A 21,787-nucleotide genomic window follows, 5' to 3' on the forward strand; every position below is an offset into this window, starting at 1 on the left:
TCACAAAGAAAGACTTCATCATAAATTCCACTCCTTGACCTATGCAGAGACTGAGATATCTAGATATAGAGCTCTGATTTTATCATCCAGATCGGAGCAAAAGTCTTCCATATACCACAAAAGCACCAGGGGAGAGTAAATGAACTTGAAAAGAGTCTATAGATAATCCTATGACAATATATTCCAAGGGTGGAGAAATCCTGTATCTCTTAGGCCAAGGGGATTCCCGTTTCAAATGACCCCAATATTTACTGTGCCTATGCAGGAGGGGAAAAAAGGGAGACAAAAAGCAAAAAATAATCTTTTTTTCCTCTTTTATCTAGTTTTTGTCAATTTCTTTGTTTTGGGATGGATATTGAAGTAGTTTTCCACTTTTTATTTATATATTTACTTTTTCTTTCTTCTTTTCTCTTCTACCTTTTTGCCCTCTCATGTTTTTATCTCAAGACCATGGCAATTATATGGTGTATATCTTTATTGCTGCAGTGCTCAAGGATATCTTATTTGATACTTCTTTTTGAACTGTTGTGGTGTTTCACCTTTTTTCCCCTTTGTCTCTCAAACCGAGGATGAGAGCCTCTAGAAGGACTCTGTCCATTGTCGGCATAGTTGATTTTTACCCCATTTTATTACTTTTCTCTTTCTCAAACAAAACCACATAACTTGAACTATCTAGTCCCACCTCCCAATTACAAGGGGAAGTAATGGAGGTACCAAGACCAAACAGTTATAAGATCACTAAGTAATAAACTAGACACAGAGGGGACAACTCCTTCTAGCACCCCCTGGGTGAGGGTGTAGGATATGGGAGGCAGGACAATTCGGTGATGGGAATTCCCACTGATTCAATGTTAGTATGTACCTGGAATATTACTGTGAATGATATGTAAGCCACTATGATTAAAATAAAATTATATTAAAAAAGAATTTAACTAAGAAACTTTATGTGATAAAACTAAAATTTTTTATTGTTACTGGAGAATAGTGGGTAATATAGAAATTTGCTTGTAAATTGTCCTTAGACTTAAACATATATATGTAGATAGATAGATAGATAGATAGATGATAGATAGATAGATGATAGATAGATATAGAAAACTCACTTCCATTTTGAAGTGTAACTTCCCTCCTTGTTTAGTCCATTATATGGATCTACCTGCCTACTAAAGTGAAAGGACACACTTTTTTCTAGGCATTTCCTTAGAAAGATTAATAGCAGAGTTAAGGAATGAAACCATATTTAGTTGTTGTAGTGGGTTGCCATAGTTTATTCAGAGCACTTGGAACAATGACAATCCTAAGGGAGATGAGCTAAGAAATTATTTTTGACTACCATGGCTCGGTCTTTGTATCAGAAGGATATAAAAGTATAAAGATGCAATGTATTTTGATATGCCACAAATAGTATCATAAGTTCCTAATTTGACCTTCAACACCACACTATATTTAGTTGGAATGCATATATACCAAGCAGAAACTACCAAAACAAACAAACAAAAAAAAAACCTTACCTCAACACTGCTTGAATTATCTGGTTTCTGTTTCTGAAAATTTTCTGTGGAAGGAGTTAAACAAATTAGTTTATTTTCTGAGCATAAAAAGTGTTGATACAAACCTGATGTCAATTTTCAATAAATATTAACTAAAGCATATTCAAAGTATTTTTAAGCATATAGCATAAACAAAACTAAAACAGAAAAAATATCCTATAACTCTGGGCATGTCATCAACTTTATAGATGTAGAATTTATGAACAATAGCATGGGCAATATAATAGAAATGGGTGACTTTTCTAACTTCTCTTTTCTGTACATTTATTTTAGTTGATAGCCCTAGTTATTTACTGGTAAAATAAAGGATTGCCACAGATATTATAAAGATAATTTTAAGCTCTAATATGTATTTTTGGAGGTACACACCTGATGACACTCAGGGGTTACTTCTGACTCTGTGCTAAGGAATCAATCTTGGTAGACAGAGGGGACTATATAGGATGCTAGGATTGAACCCAGTGCATTGCTTGTAAGGCAAACTCCCTAACCACTGTACAATTTCTCTGGCTCCAATTCCAATATCTTTGATTCACCATATAATAAAAAGCAGATGACTAGACTAAAGAAAATTCCTAGGCTTAGAAATATACCACATTTTTCAGAGTATAAGACAACCCCTTAATTTTACAGTTAAAACAGGTTTAGGCCTATATTCGCTGTATAAGACAGAATATTCCTGTGCTGAAACTGAATGTACCACAGTGAGCCAATCACAACAAGCAAAGGTTCGAAGGTTATACTGTAATAGACTTCCTCTCTGATTTTGGCCAACCTGAGCAGGCTTTTTACAGTGTAGATTTGGGTACAGAACATTTGCATGTGTAAAAAGCCTGCTTGGATTGGCTGAGTTAGAGAGGCGGTCCGAGCAGCTTTGCAGTGTTTGGTGCAGGCAGGGTCGAGCTGGAAAATTCATTTCATGGCAATATCCAGACGATTTTCGTTTAGCGGTATATTGAAATCTTTTTTGGGATATACTTGGAGTATAAGACGACCCCCAATTTTCGGTTGACATTTTTCATTTCAAAAGTTGTCTTATACGCCGGAAAATACAGTACTTCTGCTGATAATTAGGAAAAATTTGAGAAAATACTAAGGAGTTATCTGGTGGTATTTATATAGAGCTAAAATACTTTCGGGGGGGATATTTGTTAGTTTTTTTTAAATAAAAAAAAGTCACTTCAAAGAGATAAAAATAATATATTGTCAGTGTTTTTCATGAACACTCATTAGGAGATAGCTGACCTGTTCGAAAATCTGAAAACCTGAATCTGATCCAGTTTCACTGATAGAAGCTATATGTTCACTAAAAAATATGTACTATATAAATGAGACAATTTTCTCTATCTCTTATAGGATCCCCCATTAAGATATAAGTAGTAACTATCCATTTATAAATATTTAATCATTGATAGTCAACATAAAGAGTAAATATCTAAATTATACTTTGGGGAAATGGAGGTTTTGAGTAAGTACAATTTTAGTAAATTTTCAAATATGATTTTAAAAAATAAAATATGATAGGGCTGCTTAATTGAATTATCTGGTAGAAGTGATAAACTATTTTTAGTCTATAAATTCTGAATGTGTGTTTAACTCAGTACTTCACATTACTAAAATGACTTTTGCTTTTCGATAACTAATTTTTCTTTGGATCATCAGTAAAGCTACTCATCAGGGTTTCAGTTTTTAAAGTTTCTGTCTTGAAACACTATAGTCTTTTATGAAAATATACAAAATTTGACATGGTGAAAGTCAGAAAAATTGCTAGACGTTGAGAAATTAACATATTCAGATATGTTATTATAGATTTGTGTGTTAGTATGTGTGTGTGTGTATGATATGGAGACTCGCTCAGATATATTCAAAGACTAATGCCATGCCCTTTGATCAGGAATCACTCTTGGAATTACTTGGTGGACTCTTTTTTATATGGTGTTGGAGGTTTGAAAGGTCAGTTGCATACAGGGTATATCATGATATCTTGGTCACCATATGTTTAATATAAAACTTAGAATGTTTATGTCCATCTCTCACTTCTCCAGTGAACTCATCTTAAATATTCTGTTGCTAATATAACACCTCAACTTGAAAATTTAATGAGTACCAGTATCACATTAAAAAAGAAAACTTTTGTGCCACAATCTACCACCCCTCACCAATGTGCTACTTTTATTATTATTATTCTTGTTTTTTTTCCTATCCTACTAAAAGTTCTTTTTTGGTTATTTTTTTAGGCTTGGGGAAAGAACTGTATACTCCACATAGAGCTTACATCCTATTTCAGATAGGAAAAATAAAACAATAAAATATATCATTAAAGTGTGAGGGGTAGGGTCAGGTGGGATATTAAGCAAAAAGTTGAATAAATAAGTGTCCTGGAGAAAATGAGGTAACCATTTTAAGAGTGATCTAAGAATTAATCACTAGAAAATGAAAAGTCTCTTTTTCAAACTAGTCTTAAATTATCCCATGAAAGAAAAAGAAAAGATTGTTAAATCAAGAGATTTATATATATATATATGCATATATACATATATATGTGACTACTTTGTAAGTGTCACATCGATTATTACTTTTACAGCTTTTGGCAATGCCATGCAAGTTAAGAAACTTTAGCATTATTACTCTACTTGACTCATTTACTGAAAGTTATTGCCATTTCCAACTTGAAAAATACGATACTTATAACTCCATGATGACTTGCATGTTTGAAATTGTCAGAAGTAAATTTTTTGTTTGAATTCAAGATGATTTTCTAATAAACATTTACTTGTTCTTATTGTTAAAACTATACTAATTCTTTGAGGTTTTAATAGAGACAAAAATCCTTATAAATATCTTAAATCTACTAATAAAAGTATAAACTTTATGCTAAAAGATTCTAATAGAGCAAGTAGAACTAGTTGGAAAGGACTTTTGTGGAAATTTTTGGTAAAACTAAACACAAAGGAAGAATAAATACCAAAAGAAATTGTCTTTTTATAAAAGAAAAAATATTTTGTTGTCATAAGATTTTGTCTCAGTAATTTGATAAAAATTACTGCATGGAGGGCTGGAGTGATTGTATTACAGGTAGGATGTTTGCCTTTTCTTGCATGTGAAAGACCCGTGTTTGATTTCCAGCATGCCAGGTGATCCTCTAGTCTAAGCACTTCTAGGACTAATTTCTAAGTGCAAAGTTTAGAAGTAAACCCTGAGCACCAGCACCCTGATATGACCCAAAACATAAAACAACAGCAAATAAATAAATTACTCCATAATTAACCCTTATTTTGTGGCTATTTCTCAGGCAATAGTAAGTATAAATTTTTTTTTTTTTTTTTTTTTGGTTTTTGGGCCACACCCGGTGACGCTCAGGGGTTACTCCTGGCTATGCGCTCAGAAGTCGCTCCTGGCTTGGGGGACCATATGGGACGCCGGGGGATCGAACCACGGTCCGTCTCCTAGGCTAGCGCAGGTAAGGCTTACCTTACCTCCATCGCCACCGCCCGGCCCCTAAATTATTTCTGTAATGCTAAAATCTGTATTTCCTAAAATCATAAAATCAGAAACACTTTAGAAAGGATAACTGGATTGCTCATTTTAACAACCAATTTAATTATATATGCTGGAATAACTCCAAAAATAGATATATGATAATTAAAAACAAAAACAAATTCATTAATGCAAGAAATACATTTTTAAATACTTTCTAATTTAAATTAAGAAAAATCAAACCTTCAAATGTTTCGGCGCCTGTATCACGGGTACTACCTTCTTTTTCACTAAAATAAATAAAAAAATTGTTTAATTTTTATGTACTTATAAGTAAATAAAATATCTAAGTAAAAGAGCAATTTGCCAGTCAATTTTCATATAAAATAATGCTTGGAACAATATTACACAGATCTTCATTTTAATGATAGTGATTTCTTTTTCTTTTTTTTTTTTTTTTTTTTTTTTTTGGTTTTTCGGACCATACCCGTTTGATGCTCAGGGGTTACTCCTGGCTAAGCACTCAGAAATTGCCCCTGGCTTGGGGGGACCATATGGGATGCCAGGGGATCGAACCGCGGTTATGATCTTTCCTTGTCTAGCACTTGCAAGGCAGACACCTTACCTCTAGCGTCACCTTGCTGGGCCTGATAGTGATTTCTTAATTGGCTTTTCAGAAAATTTACCTCATTAATACTGTTGAGTACACAGTTTCATGATTTAGATAATTTACATTGTTTCAAATTGTTAAAAAAAAATAAATTCAGATGAACCTGTTACCATTATATCCAGAACCATCCAAATCCAGAATTTTTTCATTCCTCAACTGAAACTTCTCATTATATGCTTGCACCAGTTTTCCTCATATCTCTGTCATTGGACCACCATCCTATTTTTGACTTTATGGCTTGACTACTTGTAATAGGTCATATAACTCTGAGTTATGTAATATTTGCTCTTCGGTGATGATTTATTTAACAGAATAATTCAGTAAAGATTCGTTCATGTTTTAGCATATGTAATAATGTCTTTAAAGACTAAAAATCTCTGCTTAATGTATATACAACATTTTGTTCACTTATATATTTATCATGGGCTCTTGGTATTGCTTCCATGACTTACTTATTGTGAATAAAGCTGATATTAACATGATTATACAAATGCTTACTCAAGTCTTTTTTTAGTTTTTAAGTAAATACAAAACTACTAAAAATTGGAACTGGGAATTGACATTGATTATACTTATATGTGTGTATATACATATATACATAAGCATACATAAACACATGCAGATACATAACACATGTATATAGGGCTATTTTATTAGTGGGAATGCAATTTAATTAAAAATGAAATGCTTATTTCTTAAAATTTGAAATCTATGGCTAGATGGTAGTATAGCAGATTGGGTGTCTTGCACTTGATGCACTAATTTTGATCTTGGCAATTCATATGGTTCCCCACCACAAAGTGAGGAGTAAGCCCTAAGAACTGCCAGGTATGAGCCAAAATCATAAATCATAAAATATAAAAATTGTAAAAGGTCATTTTATGGGCTGGAGAGATAGCACAGCAGTAGGCTATTTGCCTTGCCTATGTTCAAAACTTGGGAGAGACCCAATTCCATTCCCAGCATCCTATATGTTCCCCCAGCCAGCCAAGGATGATTTCTGAGTGCAGATCCAGGAGTAACCCTGAGTGCTTTTAAGTGTGACTCAAAAAACCAAGAAATTAATCAATCAATTAATAAATAAAGTTTTAAAAATAATAAAAAGATCATTTCATATTATGCAGCAATAGCGTTTCTAGGATTTCATATGAAGAATATGAAAACACTAATTTGAAAGGATATTTTCACCCTAATATTCACAATATCATTAATCACAATAGTCAAAACAAAGAATCAGTCTGGTTGACCTATCAACTGGTGACAGGGTAGTGTTGAGGTCTTCCTTAATTAATGTATTGCTATTGATATCTTCTTTCAGATTTGTCAACAATTATATTAAATATTTTGCTGCTCCTCATTGAGTGCATATATGATTAGGAGTGTTGTTTCTTCTTATTGTACATATTCCTTGTTTAGTACAAAATGTCCATCTTTGTCCCTTACATCTTTTCTGAGTCTAAAGTTTGAGTCATCTGATATTAATATGGCCATTCCAGCTTTTAAATGGTGCTATTTGTTTGGATGATTTTCCTCCATCTTTGATTTTGAGTCTATGCTTGTTTTGACTTTTCAGGTGTGTTTCTTATAGGCAGCAAACTCGTTAGCCACTTTCAAAAAAGGGACTCAGACTCTCATCTAACACCATGCACAAAGGTCAAATCCAAATGGATTTAAGACCTTGATATCTGGCCTGAAACCATAAGGTATATAGAACAACATGTAGGTAAAACACTTCTTGACATTGAGACTAAAGGCATCTTCAAGGAGGAAACAGAAACCTCCAAAAAAGTGGAAGTGGAGATAAACAGATGGGACTATATAAGCTGAGAAGCTTCTGCCCCTCAATGAAAATAGTGCCTAAAATAAAAAAGCTACCCACAGAACGGGAGAAACTATTCACCGAATACCCACCCATCAGACAAGGGGCTAGTATCTAAAATATACAAGGTACTGACAGAACTTAATAAAAAAAAAACATATAGCCCCATCAAAAAATGGGAAGAAGAAATTAACAGACACTTCCTAAAAGAAGAAATACAAATGGCCAAAAGGCACATGAAAAAATGCTCTACATCACTAATCATCAGGCAGATGCAAATCAAAACAACAATGATGTACCACTTCACACCACAGAGACTGGCATACATCACAAAGAACAAGAACAATAAATGCTGGTGGAGATGTGGAGAGAAAGGAACTCTTATTCGCTGCTGGTGAGAATGCAGTCTAGTCCAGCCTTTATGTAAAACAATATGGAGATTCCTCAAAAACTTGAAAATTTAGCTCCCAAATGATCCAGCTATACCACTCTAGGAACACAAAAATACAGTTCAAAAATCCTTTCCTCACACCTATTGTAGCACTATTTACAATAGCCAGACTCTGGAAACAACCAAGATGACCTTCAACAGATGAATGGCTAAAGAAACTGTGGCACATATACACAATGGAATATTATGAGCTGTCAGGAGAGATGAAGTAATAAAATTTTCTACTCATGGATATGGAAACTATTATGCTGAGTAAAATAAGTCAGAGGGATAGAGATAGACACAGAATAGTCTTACTCATTTATGGGTTTTAAGAAAAATTAAAGACATTATTGTAATAATGTCCAAAGACAATTGAGATGAGGGCCAGAAGGACCAGCTCACAATATGAAGCTCACTACAAAGAGTGGTGGTTAAAATTAAAGAAATATCTACACTAATGACTATCATGACAATGCTAATGAGTGAGAGAAGTAGAATGCCTCTTTCAAATACAGGCAGGGGTGAGGAGAAGGGGGTATTGGTGGTAAGAATGTTGCACTGGTAAAGGGGGGTGCTCTATTTATGACTGAAACCCAACTACAATCATGCTTGTAATCATAGTGCTTTAATAAAGATTTTATTAAAAAATAGAGAATCAACCCAAATATGACCATCAAATTAATCTGTATAAAGCTATAATATATATTTTAAATATATTTTCAAAAATTTTAATATATAAAGTGTGTGGTATTTCTCCCTGACACTCCTATATTATAGACTCCTGAACCATTTCTTAAAGCCAAAACAGCTAAGCATGTCTGCATGACAACTTTACCTTTCAACCACTCTACATTTAAGAGTTTCTGGTTTAGATATTTTGCTTCAGATACCTCCATAATTATCCTCTATATTATTGGCACCATTAGTTATTCACCAGAATGAACACTGGAAAAGCATGTTCGGGCACTGACATTGTTAGATTGATAGGTTGTAGAAAGTAGCATTGCAGAGATATTAAAAACAAAACAAAACAAAAGCAAAACAAAACAAAAATCCCTCCAAACAAGTTCCAATCTCAGTCAATTTGGAATCTGAATCTTTAATTACAGTGCCTACAAATCCTTAAACACAATGAAGAAACAATTTCATTCATATTCTCTGGCAGACAGGACACTAGTCTTTGAAAATCATCAAGCTCAAATAAAGCCTCAACTCTCATTGATGAATAACTTAACTCAATGCATCATGCAAAAGTCATGGAAATAAAGCAGTCATTACATGAACAGTTCAACCAACTGAAAGATGAACTGAACCAGGGTATTCAAGAGTTCATGCAAATGGAATTGAAGACTTAAAAACACAATAGCAAGTCACAACAGAATTCAACATGCAGAAAATCATATTAGTGATACTGAAGACAAAAATACTGGTGATCATGAAGAAGGAACTGACAAGAGAATAGAGTGTTAAACAAATGGGAAGAGAATGTAAAATCATAGTAATAAGAGGAATAATCTTTGAATCATAAAAAGAAAAATAGAAAAGGGAACAAAGGCTGGAAGAAAACAATTACCAAGTATTTTCATGATCTCTGCAGAGAGGCAAGCTCACAGATTCGAGAGGTTCATAGAGTACCAAAAAAGATAGCCCCCCCCTCCAAAAAAATCCAAGACACAGTAATCACATTGATAAAATAAAAATCAAAGACAGAGTTCTTAAATAAGCAAGAGAGTAAACCCTCAAGTATAAGGAAAACAATATAAGAATAGCAACAGATCCTCCCTATGCTATCTTAAAATTCAGAAAAATACCTTGAATTATATATTCAAGGTATTGAATATAAAACACTTCTTTCCTAAATATCGCTACTCTGTAAAGCTATCACTGAGACTTAAGGGAGGGATAAAAAAATTTTCAGACAAATAAGAACTGGCAGCATTTGCAACAACTAAGTCAATAATGCAAGAATTACTAATAGGTCTCCTATTAAAAAAAGACTTGTAAAAGCAGCTAGAAACAACAAACACATAGGCAAAATTATCACACAGCCCTATATTTTATTAATCTTTTTCTTTGTCAGTGAACTATACTTTCCTATAAAAAAAGGCACAGAGTAGCTGGATGAATTAGGAAAAAAATCCATCCATCTGCTGTCTGTAGAAAACACACCTTAACTCACAGCATAAATACAGATTCAGAATGAAAGGGTGGAAAGAAATAATACAATTAAACAGAAGAAAAATAAAGCAGATGCAGTCATACCTGCTTCAGACTAAATATTAGTCAATATAAAGAAGGTAATCAGAGAAAAGTGATGGACATTACTTATTGGTTAAGGACTAGTAGATCAAGAAATACTATATAACATTATGCACCAAATAAAAGCTATCAAAGTACATATACATTTAACATATAATATTTCTACACATTGGTGGAAATATAACAGTGCTGGTAGACTCCAACAACCAGACATAATATCAAAAAAGAGATAAAAGTCATTGGTGAGAGTACCCCTGATTCAATGTCATTATGTACCTTAAATAATACTGTGGAAGACTTGTCACTTTGGTCACATAAAATTATTAAAAATATATTAAACTTAATATTTCTAGATACAAATTTTGTCTAGAAATAAAATCTATACATTTACATCAAAAAAGTCCTAAATGAGGCATAAGAATGGTGATTGTTGGATATATGCAGACCTCTTCATCACCAAAACAGGACTGTAAATGCTTCTCTAGTTCACATGATAAATCACATAAGAGGCCATTACTCATAAAAACTATAAATTTACTAAATAGAAATTATGCAAAGTAACTTCTCATAAAATAATGCCATGAAAGTAGAAAATAACTACAAAAAGAAGATAAACACTTATAATAAGTGGAAGCTGAATAAAAACACTGTTAAAAAGCAACTGTATCAAAGAGGAACTAAAAGAAGAAGTAAAAAGTTCCTTGAAATAAGTGACAATAAATATATAAACTATGAGAATTTACAACAAACACTTCACTACTGTGAAAATTCATGGCATTGCATGCCTATATTAAGAAAGAAAAAATAAGCTCAAATCAACAACCTAAACACACATTTCAAAAGTTTACAAAAGTAACAACAAACCCAAAGGGTAGATGATGGGAAGTAGTAAAAACAAGAAAGAAATAGCACATAGAAACCAAGAAATCAAAGTGCCAGTTTAATCAGTTGTTGCTTCAAAATCATAAATAAGGTAGATAAAGTTTTAGCTAGACTCATCAGACAAAAAAAGAAAAATATTCAATCAGATCAGAGGTCAAAGGGGAAAAATTACAATGGATCATTCAGTAATTCAAAATATGAGAGATTTCAATGAAGGAATTGAAATATCAGGAGAAACAAGAAGAAATGGCTTGATTCTTATAGTCATGTAATTTCCCAAAGCTAAATGGAAATAAAATAGCTGAAATAGGACAATCATAAGTATGGAAATATAATGAGTAATTTACCCCAAAATCAAAAGTCCTGGTCTGGATAGGTTCAGTGGTGAACTCTATCCAACCTTCAAGGAAAATTTGATGCATTTAATTTTTAAGCTATTTCAAAATATTTAAGACACAGAAATCCTTCTATAAAACTAGCATAGCATTGATATACAAAGAAGACAGACATTTCCAGAAAAAAAGTTTCAAACAAATCTTCCTACTAAACATTGGTGCTAAAAAATTAACTAAATCACAGATAACCTAATCTAAAACCATAAAAAATAATAAACCTTATCAAATGAGATTCATTCCAAGAATGCAAGGATAGTTCAATACCTGCAAATAAATTAACATAATACACCATAATAATAAAAGGAAAGATAATTACCATATATTATTGATTGAAGCAGAGAAAGCTTTGGACAAGATCCAATACACATTGATGATAAAAATAAAACTCAATAAAATAGGGGTGAAGTGAATTTTCCTCAAATACACAGCCATTATTATTATTATTATTTGTTTTGTTTCTTTTTGTTTTTTTGGTTTTTGGGTCCAATATGTACTGCATGGCATTGGAGTAAAGGAGTGTCTGATCAATGAGTCAGAATCAAATACCCATGAATAAACCCAAATAGAGAGAATTAATTTTTTATAAAGGTGCTGAGACATCAAATGACAATATCTTCTTTAACAAATGTTTCTGGGAAAACTGGATTACAGTAAAAAATTAAAATTTGGTCCAGATCTCAAAGCCTTACACAAAAGTCATTTCAAAGTGGACCAAAAAACGACAACTAACTAGAAACTGAAAAGCACATTGACAAAGTTACAGGCAGAATTTTTCAGTATTTGGGCCTCAAAAGTGTCTTTAATGGTCTGATATCACTGATAAAAATACAAAATAAAAATAAGGGGCCAGAGCAATGGCACAGCGGTTGGGCGTTTGTCTTGCATGTGATCAACCTAGCACATCCCATGTGGTCCCCCGAGTTTACCAGGGGCTATTTCTGAGTGCAGAGCCAGTAGTAACCCCTGAGCGCTGCCAAGTGTGACCCGTATATAAAGTTTTTTTTTAAAGGAAAGAAAAAAGCAATAAAAAAATAAAACAAACAGAAAGCATGAGCTAAATCTAACAATTTAAAAAGAAGAAATGTGGTACATCTACACAATGGAAGACTACACAGCTATTAGAAAAAATGAACTCATAAAATTTTTTTAAACATTGATGAATATAGAGAACATATTATACTCAGCTTAATGAGTCAGAGGGGGAAGAATAGACATAGAACGATTACACTAATTTTTAGAATATTTAAAAATAGATAGTATGGTAATAAAATCCAGAGTCAATAAAAACAAGGGCCAGGAGGACCAAGCTTGCCACAAAGAGTGGGAAAATACAGTTAGAGCCTAGAAGAGACCACTATGACCACTATGGCAATAAAGCTGGAAATGATCACTCTGGACAAGAACTGAGTGCTAAAAGGAGATACAGTGATATAAACGCACTCCTTCGATATTAATATTGCAAACCATAGTCGGGAGAGAGGGAGGGGGGATGGGGGGAGGGAGAGGGAGAGAGGGAGAGAGAGAGAGAGAGAGAGAGAGGGAGAGAGAGAGAGGGAGAGAGGGAGAGAGAGAGAGAGGGAGAGAGAGAGAGAGGGAGAGAGAGAGAGAGGGAGAGGGAGAGAGGGAGAGAGAGAGAGGGAGAGAGGGAGAGAGAAGGAAGACAAAGAGAACAAAGGGAGGACAGGAAGAAAACAGCTTGTGTGGAACTTGTCGCAGGAAGCTGACCCAAATTCAACTACCCATATCTCATCTGGTCCCAACAAGCTCACCAGAATTGATCCCTGAGTGTAGAACCAGGAGTAAACCTAACCATTGCCAGATCGTGGTTCCGAAAATATTACAAAACCTGGGAAAACGTGGGGAGTTATTAGAAGTGTAAGAGAAGGAAATATAAAGTATAATTAAATGAGTCTTTTTCATGGTGGACTGGCACTAAAGAAAGAATTGAGTGAGAGCAGTAAAAGTTCATGTAGAGGGAGTTGAGAACAGTACTCTGAAGTTATGTAATATTGAAAACCATTGATAAATTATGGACTGTACTGTCTGGCCTGGCCTGAACTCTTGATATATTACATATTCCCATATATCTTTCAGCTGGTACCACATTTATTTTAATTCCATGGCTTTATGTAAGGTTAGAAATCAAGAAGTACTATTTGGTTTTATATTCTCAAAACTGGCTATTAGGAGAATTCTATATTTTACATAAATAAACTTGTTTCTATTTCTGTAACATACCTAAAATACTTTTGTGTAGGTTGAATTTAATATAGATTAATTTTATTAATATTTATATCATAACTATTGAGTTCCAATTCAAGAATACAGTAGGCTTATTTTCTCTTAATTTTTTGGTATTGTCATTTCAATGTGCAATCATTTTCCTTCTGATAAATTTTATTTATTTATTATTTATTATTATTACTTTTATGCTAATACAATTATTTACACCTTAATTTTAATTTAGATTATCCTTTAGATGTTTGCTAGAGTTCAATAGTAAAACCATGTTCTAAACATTTGTTTGGCTTTTGATGACTAAACTGATTTAAAGTTTTACTTGTAGTAAGACATTTTAAATTATCTATTTCTTCTGATTCATTTTAGTAGGTCATGCAATTCTAGAAAAATATTCATTTTATCTAGGTAAACTAGTTTAGTATACATTTAATAGTAACTTTCTTATAATTATTTTTCTTTTTAATAATCAGTTATTTAAATCTACTTTTGAACCCATATAATGAATACTTCAATTCAGTTACTTTATATTTAAATTTTAAATTTGTTTTATTTCCATTTTGGTCAATATTAGTTCTCCAATTATTCTTTAACTCTGTGTTTTTCAATAGTCTTTGAGAATATTTAATGCAATGCTTTTAATTTTTGGGTTGAAGTAGAGAGATAATACAGGAGTTAAAGCCTTGAATGTGACCAACCTTGCTTCTATCTGAGTATCAATTATGATACCCTGAGTTCCATATTTAGGAGTTTTAACTACCATAATTTGAAGTGTCTCTCCTAATAATAGATCCAGTAAATTCCAAGCTCTGTCCTATATGCCTCTCTGCCAAAAAAATGCATTGCCATGTAGGTATAATTATTATAATTTTATAGCAATTTTGACATTTTTAAATTTTACTTCTAGACTTTTTTTCTTCAAGATGTTAGTATGTGGGGCCTGGAAGGTGGCGCTAGAGGTAAGGTGTCTGCCTTGCAAGCACTAGCGTAGGACGGATCATGGTTCGATCCCCCGGCGTCCCATATGGTCCCCCCAAGCCAGGGCCGATTTCTGAGCGCATAGCCAGGAGTAACCCCTGAGCGTCAAATGGGTGTGGCCCCCCCCAAAAAAAGATGTTAGTATGCTTTGTGATGTTAGGTTTAACTTTTTTCAATGAAAGAACAGAGTTCTCTATTCTATCTTTTGAAGATAGGCATGCCAGCTCGGCTGCGTCTAATTTGTGTCTAAGTTTTAATAAAGTCCTAGGTTTTTTATTTTCTCGGATCTGATCTGCTGCATTTATATACTATTGTCTTTGTCCAGTTTTCCAGCTACATGTTTAAGTGTTTTATTTTTAAAGGTTCTCATCATGCTTCCTTCCAAGTCCTTGCATTCACACAATGTTTCTTTGCTTCTGATATTTTGTTCTCCAGTATTTGTGCATCTGTTACTATCCTGATTTTCATGTAATATTGCTGCCATCAACTATTCTCTGTGGTTTCCAAACTTATATTCAACTTATTTACTTCACTCTAACTTTCTATTTATCTAAGGCAGAAATTATTCCCTCAGACAAACCAAAGAAATATGAAAAAATCATCTCGAATTTCAGTCTTTTTCATCTCAAAGAATAAATTGTACCCTTTCCACATTATGTTACCAAGATGGTTATCACAAGCCAATCAAAATCTGTGTACGTTATTACAAATATGAGTGTAACTTTTTGTTAATTGTGTTTGCATTTATTACTGCAGTTATATTACTGAATTTTTGCTGCAAAACTACTGTTTTATAAATTAGTACTTGTGTATTTTTTGTTTCCCTGAGAATGAACTCTTTGAAATTTTTCTGTTCTTCCATATTTTTCTAAATTTATGTTTATTTAGTTTATGTGTACAATCTTTCTTCATTACTATAAATAGATGTCTGAATTTCTTATTCTTTAAGAATAGATATTCTGTAGAAGAGACAATGGTGTTTCATAAATAATATTCCACTCTATTATATCAATTTCAAAATGAAACAATTTTATCATGCTATTGTAGCCAGAAATAGAGTTCACCTTTAATAATAGAATATCTATTTCTTCCAAGTGTAAATATTCTTAGCATTTTAACAAATTTTAGACAAGTTTTGACTATTCATTTAAGTCATCGTTAATTAGATTTTAGTGTACGTACTTTTATCTATCACACCTCTACCAATGTCACAGTTCAGAGTTCACTCTTATAGTCACCCAAACTCAAATTATTTTTTTATATTTGTTTTTGGACAACATCCTGTGATGCTTAGGATTTACTCCTAGTGCCATGGTCAGGAATTACTCCTGAAAGTGCTCAGGGACTGTGTGGGATGCTGATTACATTCAAGGCAAGCACCTACCCATTGTACTGTCTCTTTAGCCCCATATTCTATTCATATTATGTAAACAATGCTTTCATTTGCTATAAATGCCATATCTTGTTAGAATTTATTTCTAAATTTTGCAATTTACACCGCTTTTTTTCATTTTATTTTTTTTTGGTAGTTAAGCAAACTAAAACAGCCAACTACTTAAAGAGAGTTGAACAAGACTCCTTCAGTTCTTAATACAGGTACTATTGTGACCCAGTGCTGACCTACCAGAGTATAACAAAAAACAAGGTCACTTTAGCAAATTCTTGTCCAGTAAAATGAATTTAGAGGTCAAATAAATAAAATTCCAACACTAGGTAGAAAAGGGAGCTAGGTCAATAAGTAGGGCATTTGCCTTGCATATGGCTGACTTAGGTTCAATCCATAGGACCCCATATAATTTTCTGAGTCTGCCAGGAATGATTTCTGAGTACAGAGTCAGGAATAAAATGTGATCTATACTGGGTGTTGCCTCTAAACATAAAAATATAAATAAAATACAACTAAAGTAACCCCACTGTGGAATAAGGGATAGAGAGGAAAGTTAGAGAGCCAAATGTCTAATTATAATTTTACAATGGATCCACTTATTCTGCAAGCATTACTTCTATCTTATTTATATTTTTACATTAAAAAATTTAATTTACCCAGCTGAAGAAGCAAGATCTTCATGGTTATATGAAGACGTACTCATAATTCTGTGTATAAAATAATGTGTTGGCTCAGAAGAAACACCATGTTCTTCCTTCTGTGAAAGTTAAAATTATTTTACAAATTTGAGATAAAAATTCTTTACACTGTTGGTATGTTCTTTACTTTCTATGTTGTAGTGAGACAAAGTTTAAAATTTACTTAAAATATTATTAACACCATAATTCAAATTAAATGAACACTTTCCAATAAAATTACCTGGAAATAACTCAGTGAAAATTATATTATAAAAGAGAAGCTGAAAGAATCTTAAAGACAGGTCTAAAAACAATGTTTGAAAGATAAAGTTTGTCCTGTATATACTTAAAATATTTGAAATAATAGTTATTGAGTTGAAAGGACAAACAACAGACATATAAACCTGATCAATTTCAGAATCTTTATAAGTCAATCATCTTAATTCATATGATTTATTTAGAAGTAATGTGTTGTTTTATGCCAAGAGTTTTCTAACTTTGTCTTTATTGTGGTATCTATAACTGGGATTACTGTTCATGGAATCCATTTTAACTTTGTAAATATAATACTATAATATTCCTACAATGCCACCAACATTTTCTTTTTTTTTTGTTTGTTTGTTTGTTTTTGGGCCACACCCTGTGAGGCTCAGGGGTTACTCCTGGCTATACGCTCAGAAGTTGCTCCTGGCTTCTTGGGGGACCATATGGGACGCCGGGGGATCGAACCGCGGTCCGTCCTAGGTTAGCGCAGGCAAGGCAGGCACCTTACCTCCAGCGCCACCGCCCGGCCCCGCCACCAACATTTTCTATCATAAAGCTCATGAAAATAATTCTGCAGATTACATCTGGTCATGAAATCATACATAGCTTCCTAATTAAGAGAGATGAAAATTTGTGTTAACTTACATGCTAAATGTTTTACTGTCAACAGAATTATATACTATTCTTTTTCTCTGGTTCATCTCAACTTTGGGGTGAATAGAGAAATAATTACACATAGATAAATGTTCTCTGAATAATACAATCTTGGAACTATGACAACAGGAAATCCTGAACCATGCTCAAATCTAAACAACAAAACTTACTGGTACAGATATTTAAATAGAGTCAGCTCAAAGGATCTCTGATCAAGATCATTACTTGGAAAGTATTGTACCACAGATTTAAAAGATATCTACATAATTTACCTAAAAGTGATGTAGTTCTCTAGAGTCGGGATTTAAACCCACAATTTGTGTGTGTGTGTGTGTGTGTGTGTGTGTGTGTGTATTTAATTGTTACTACTTTGGATTCCTTTTTATTGCCATCTAGTTTGCATAAGCTTCCTCCACACAATATTCCATGAGTATTCACATTGTAATATAATACAAAACATGAAGCCCAAACGCAAGCAAAAAAAAAATGGCTATTTGATTTAAGTACTTTCTAGTTATAGCTATTTCTCTTAAGCTAATATAGTCCTTATTTTCATTTTTCTATTTGTACCTCTAATAATTTAGGTCACTTTACATTATGATATCACAATTAAATTTTGTGACTTCTTTTGTTATTTTTTTATATCTCTCTCACTTGTTTTATTCTTTTAGGTCATTCTTCAGGCGCTCATAACTGACTCCTGGCTTTGTGCTCCTAAGTCACTACTGGTGGGGCTTGGGAGACCTTATGTGGTGCTGGAGACTGAACCCAAGTAGGCCACATGAAAGGAAGGTACACTACTTATTCTACTGTTGCTCTGTTTCTTATTTTTCTTACACGATAAATATTGATAAAATTAGGAGGAGACTGTCTAGAATAATTTTGGATTAACCTATCTACCAGAGATGCATGCTTGCACATTCTGGAAATATCTTTTCCCTGGGTATAGGCCATTTTTTGTCATGCTTTTTCTCACTTACTTCATGCTGTAGCTTTTTATCTAAATATGAGTGACTGTGAACCATCGATGTTGAGTGAACTGATTTGCTGCGTTCATCTGTTTGATGCTCAATGATGGGATTTTTACTTAGCTCTTTTTTAGTTTCTGAAGTACTCTTCAAGGTTGTCTCAACATTTTTTATATTTACACTGGATGTGGATAGACAACATTTGCTTAATGACAACATTTTTTTCAGGTTACCATTGCTTAATGTTGTTTTGGAAGAAATACTTTTGTTTTCTTCTAGTTTCATTGATTCTTTCATCTCAACTATATCTTCAAAACCTTCTTGTATAACTTCATTTAAAATAACTTCATCTTCATAACTGTCTTTTCTCTCTATCTCCTCTTGATCAATATCATGAGCTACCAGTCGAATAATTAGTTCTTTTTTGTTCTGAACATCTTTTAAAAGTTCTACCTTGGTGATGTCAGGTTTTATTACGTTCTGGAATGAATTTCTGCAATAAGCCTGGAAATGAAGATATAATAAATATTAATCAAATGTCTCAATCACATTTCTGTGTTTTGACAGTTATTATATTATGATTTATAGTTTTAACTTATGTATTATTCCAAATGCCACTTTCTTTTATTAGAAATATTTAAAAAAGATAAATATTTGTTTCTATCATTTTTCAAAGATTGTATTAATCTAGCATTGTTTATTAAAATGTAAGAAAATGTCTAAAATGTGCTTTTCAATTTTCTGCGTATAGTCATCATTGTTTTTGTTTGTTTGCTTGGGGGTCATACCCCATGATGCTCAGAGATTTATTTTGACTCTGCACTCTGGAATCTCTTTGCAGTGTTACTATTACCAGGTATAGTCCAAACCCACTCTACCAAAAATGCATTCAGATGATATATACATGTATATGTGTTTTTCTGTAATTCCCTAATAAGAATAAAAATTCATCTCCATTTCTGAAATTTCCATTTTTGAAACTAAATTTTCAAGGTAAATGAAAACATCATATACAAGCTATGTTGCAGCAAAATAAAATTTCAAACAGAGAGGCCAGAGGTCAATCAGGGTTTGATCCCTGGCATCCTATTCAGTTCCTTGTGCCCAGGTAATACAGCTCTGAGTCAGAACTTAATGGGTTTTTTTATTTTCTTCTCTAATCTACTGCTCTTTGATATCGTCTCAATCTCTATATGAGGTATAAAACTTTGGCATCCAGAATGATGCAGTTCTTATGTTTGAAGATAGTCCTGTATGCTCGTTTTTTTAATGTAAAAAATAATGTTTTTTGCCATTAAGACAATTATTAAAGATTAAATATCATAATTGTGTTTAATGTGATAAGACACTTGAAAGTAAACTATAGATAATTAAGTACTGATTTTTAATATTATGCGACTCTGTGAACATCAATTACCGCCCAAATATAAATTTACATATAGTTCATAAAATAACATACTGACCCAATTATTATAATTGAAGGGCAAAAGACATAGTACAGAGAGTAAGGGTGTTTGTATTGCACAAAACAGACCAGAGTTTGGTCCCCAGCAGTACAGATCCAGGAATTCAGCCCCAAATACCTCACTGAAGTGTGTCATAAAAACACCCCCCCCCAAAAAAAAGAGGCAGCATTAGAATAGCTGCATATACTGCAGTTAAAACAAGATATAGAATAGGGAAAAATGATTTCTTAAAAGTGTAAAAAATATTGAGAAAGTCTAAGTGCAAGATTGAAAAGATATGGTTTTGTACTTCTCTGTTAGTTGAAAGATGATTAAAACATATTCTGCTACCAATTTTTCATGTTTGACATTCTATTACAGGGGTCCTCAAACTTTTTTTGTCCCTCAATTCACAATACAGACCAGCTGTATATGGGGTGCATTTACTGTACCTCCTCTTTCTATACAGTGTAAAGAACACAGCCTGTGGTAAGCATTGGAAGCCTTATCTTTTCTCTTTTTTTGATTATATATAAATATATTCCTTCACCAGTGCAACATTTCCATGACCAATATCCCAAGTGACCTTCCTCCCCACCCCACACCAGCCTGTACTCTAGACAGGCTTTCTACTTCCCTCATTCAGTCAGATTTTGTTATGCTAGTTCTCAGTGTAATTATTTCTGTGACTGCACTAAATGATTCCTGTGGTGAGCTTCATGTCGAGAGCTGGACCCTCCAGTTCCTATACATGGATGTATATGGAATCTTTTTTTTTTTAATTTTTTTGGCCATACCCATTTGATGCTCAGGGGTTACTCCTGGCCAAGCGCTCAGAAATTGCCCCTGGCTTGGGGGGAATATATGGGTCACGGGATGGGGAGCGGATATCGAACCACGGTCCTTCCTTGGCTAGCGCTTGCAAGGCAGACACCTTACCTCTAGTGCCACCTCTCTGGCCTGGTATGTATATGGGAATCTATTATGCTGAGTGAAATAAGTCAGAGGGAGAGAGAGAAACACAGAATGGTCTCCCTCATCTATGGGTTTTGAGAAAAATGAAAAACATTTGTGTAATGATTCTCAGAGACAAAATAGAGGAGGACTGGAGGGTCCACCTCAAACTTTTTAAACAGGGAGTCAGTTCACAGTTCTTTAGACTCTTGGAGGGCCAGGGACCATAGTTTAATAAACAAAAACAAAAACAATTATGAACAATAGTGGCCTGCGGTCTATGGTTTGAGGACCCATGCCTAAAACTGAGGAGTTGAGAGACAGAGAAGAAGAGTCAGCGAGTGAGGCGAACATCCCACACATGCGCACTGTGGCACAGTACAAGTCAGCTGCTAAGAAAGGATAGCCAGCAGCAAAAACAACCAGCGGGCCAGATAAATGTCCATGGTGGGCTGTATGTGACCCACGGATCTATAGTTTGAGGACCCCTGTTATTATCTGGTTCTTTAGATTATGGTTCTTTAAAATAGTCTTAAATACTGGGGTGGGGAGGAGGGATATTTGGGACATTGGTGATGGGAATGTTGCACTGGTGATGGGGGGGTGTCCTCTTACATGACTGAAACCCAACCACAATTATGTTTGTAATCAAGGTGTTTAAATAAAATGTTATTTAAAAAAAGAATCTCTCTAAAAATTGAGCTAATATATGATAATATGTAGATATCAGATTGTAT

At 33.5% G+C, this 21,787-nt stretch overlaps 1 protein-coding gene and 1 pseudogene across 1 annotated transcript in view; both read right to left on the minus strand.

The window, feature by feature from the left end:
- The window catches only part of FSIP2 (fibrous sheath interacting protein 2), a 104,497-nt gene that overhangs the window by 14,177 nt on the left and 68,533 nt on the right, over positions 1-21,787 (minus strand). The window contains exons 19-22 of the mRNA XM_049772930.1: positions 18,664-19,155; positions 16,745-16,845; positions 5,271-5,317; positions 1,512-1,555 (exon numbers count right to left, since the gene is read on the minus strand). Of these exons, the coding sequence (XP_049628887.1) occupies positions 1,512-1,555; positions 5,271-5,317; positions 16,745-16,845; positions 18,664-19,155 (684 nt within the window). The remainder of the gene's footprint in view (positions 1-1,511; positions 1,556-5,270; positions 5,318-16,744; positions 16,846-18,663; positions 19,156-21,787) is intronic.
- On the minus strand, positions 20,493-20,601 carry LOC126010215 (uncharacterized; annotated as a pseudogene).

This window comes from Suncus etruscus, chromosome 5, assembly GCF_024139225.1.
Source record: "Suncus etruscus isolate mSunEtr1 chromosome 5, mSunEtr1.pri.cur, whole genome shotgun sequence".
Taxonomy (NCBI): Eukaryota; Metazoa; Chordata; class Mammalia; order Eulipotyphla; family Soricidae; genus Suncus; species Suncus etruscus.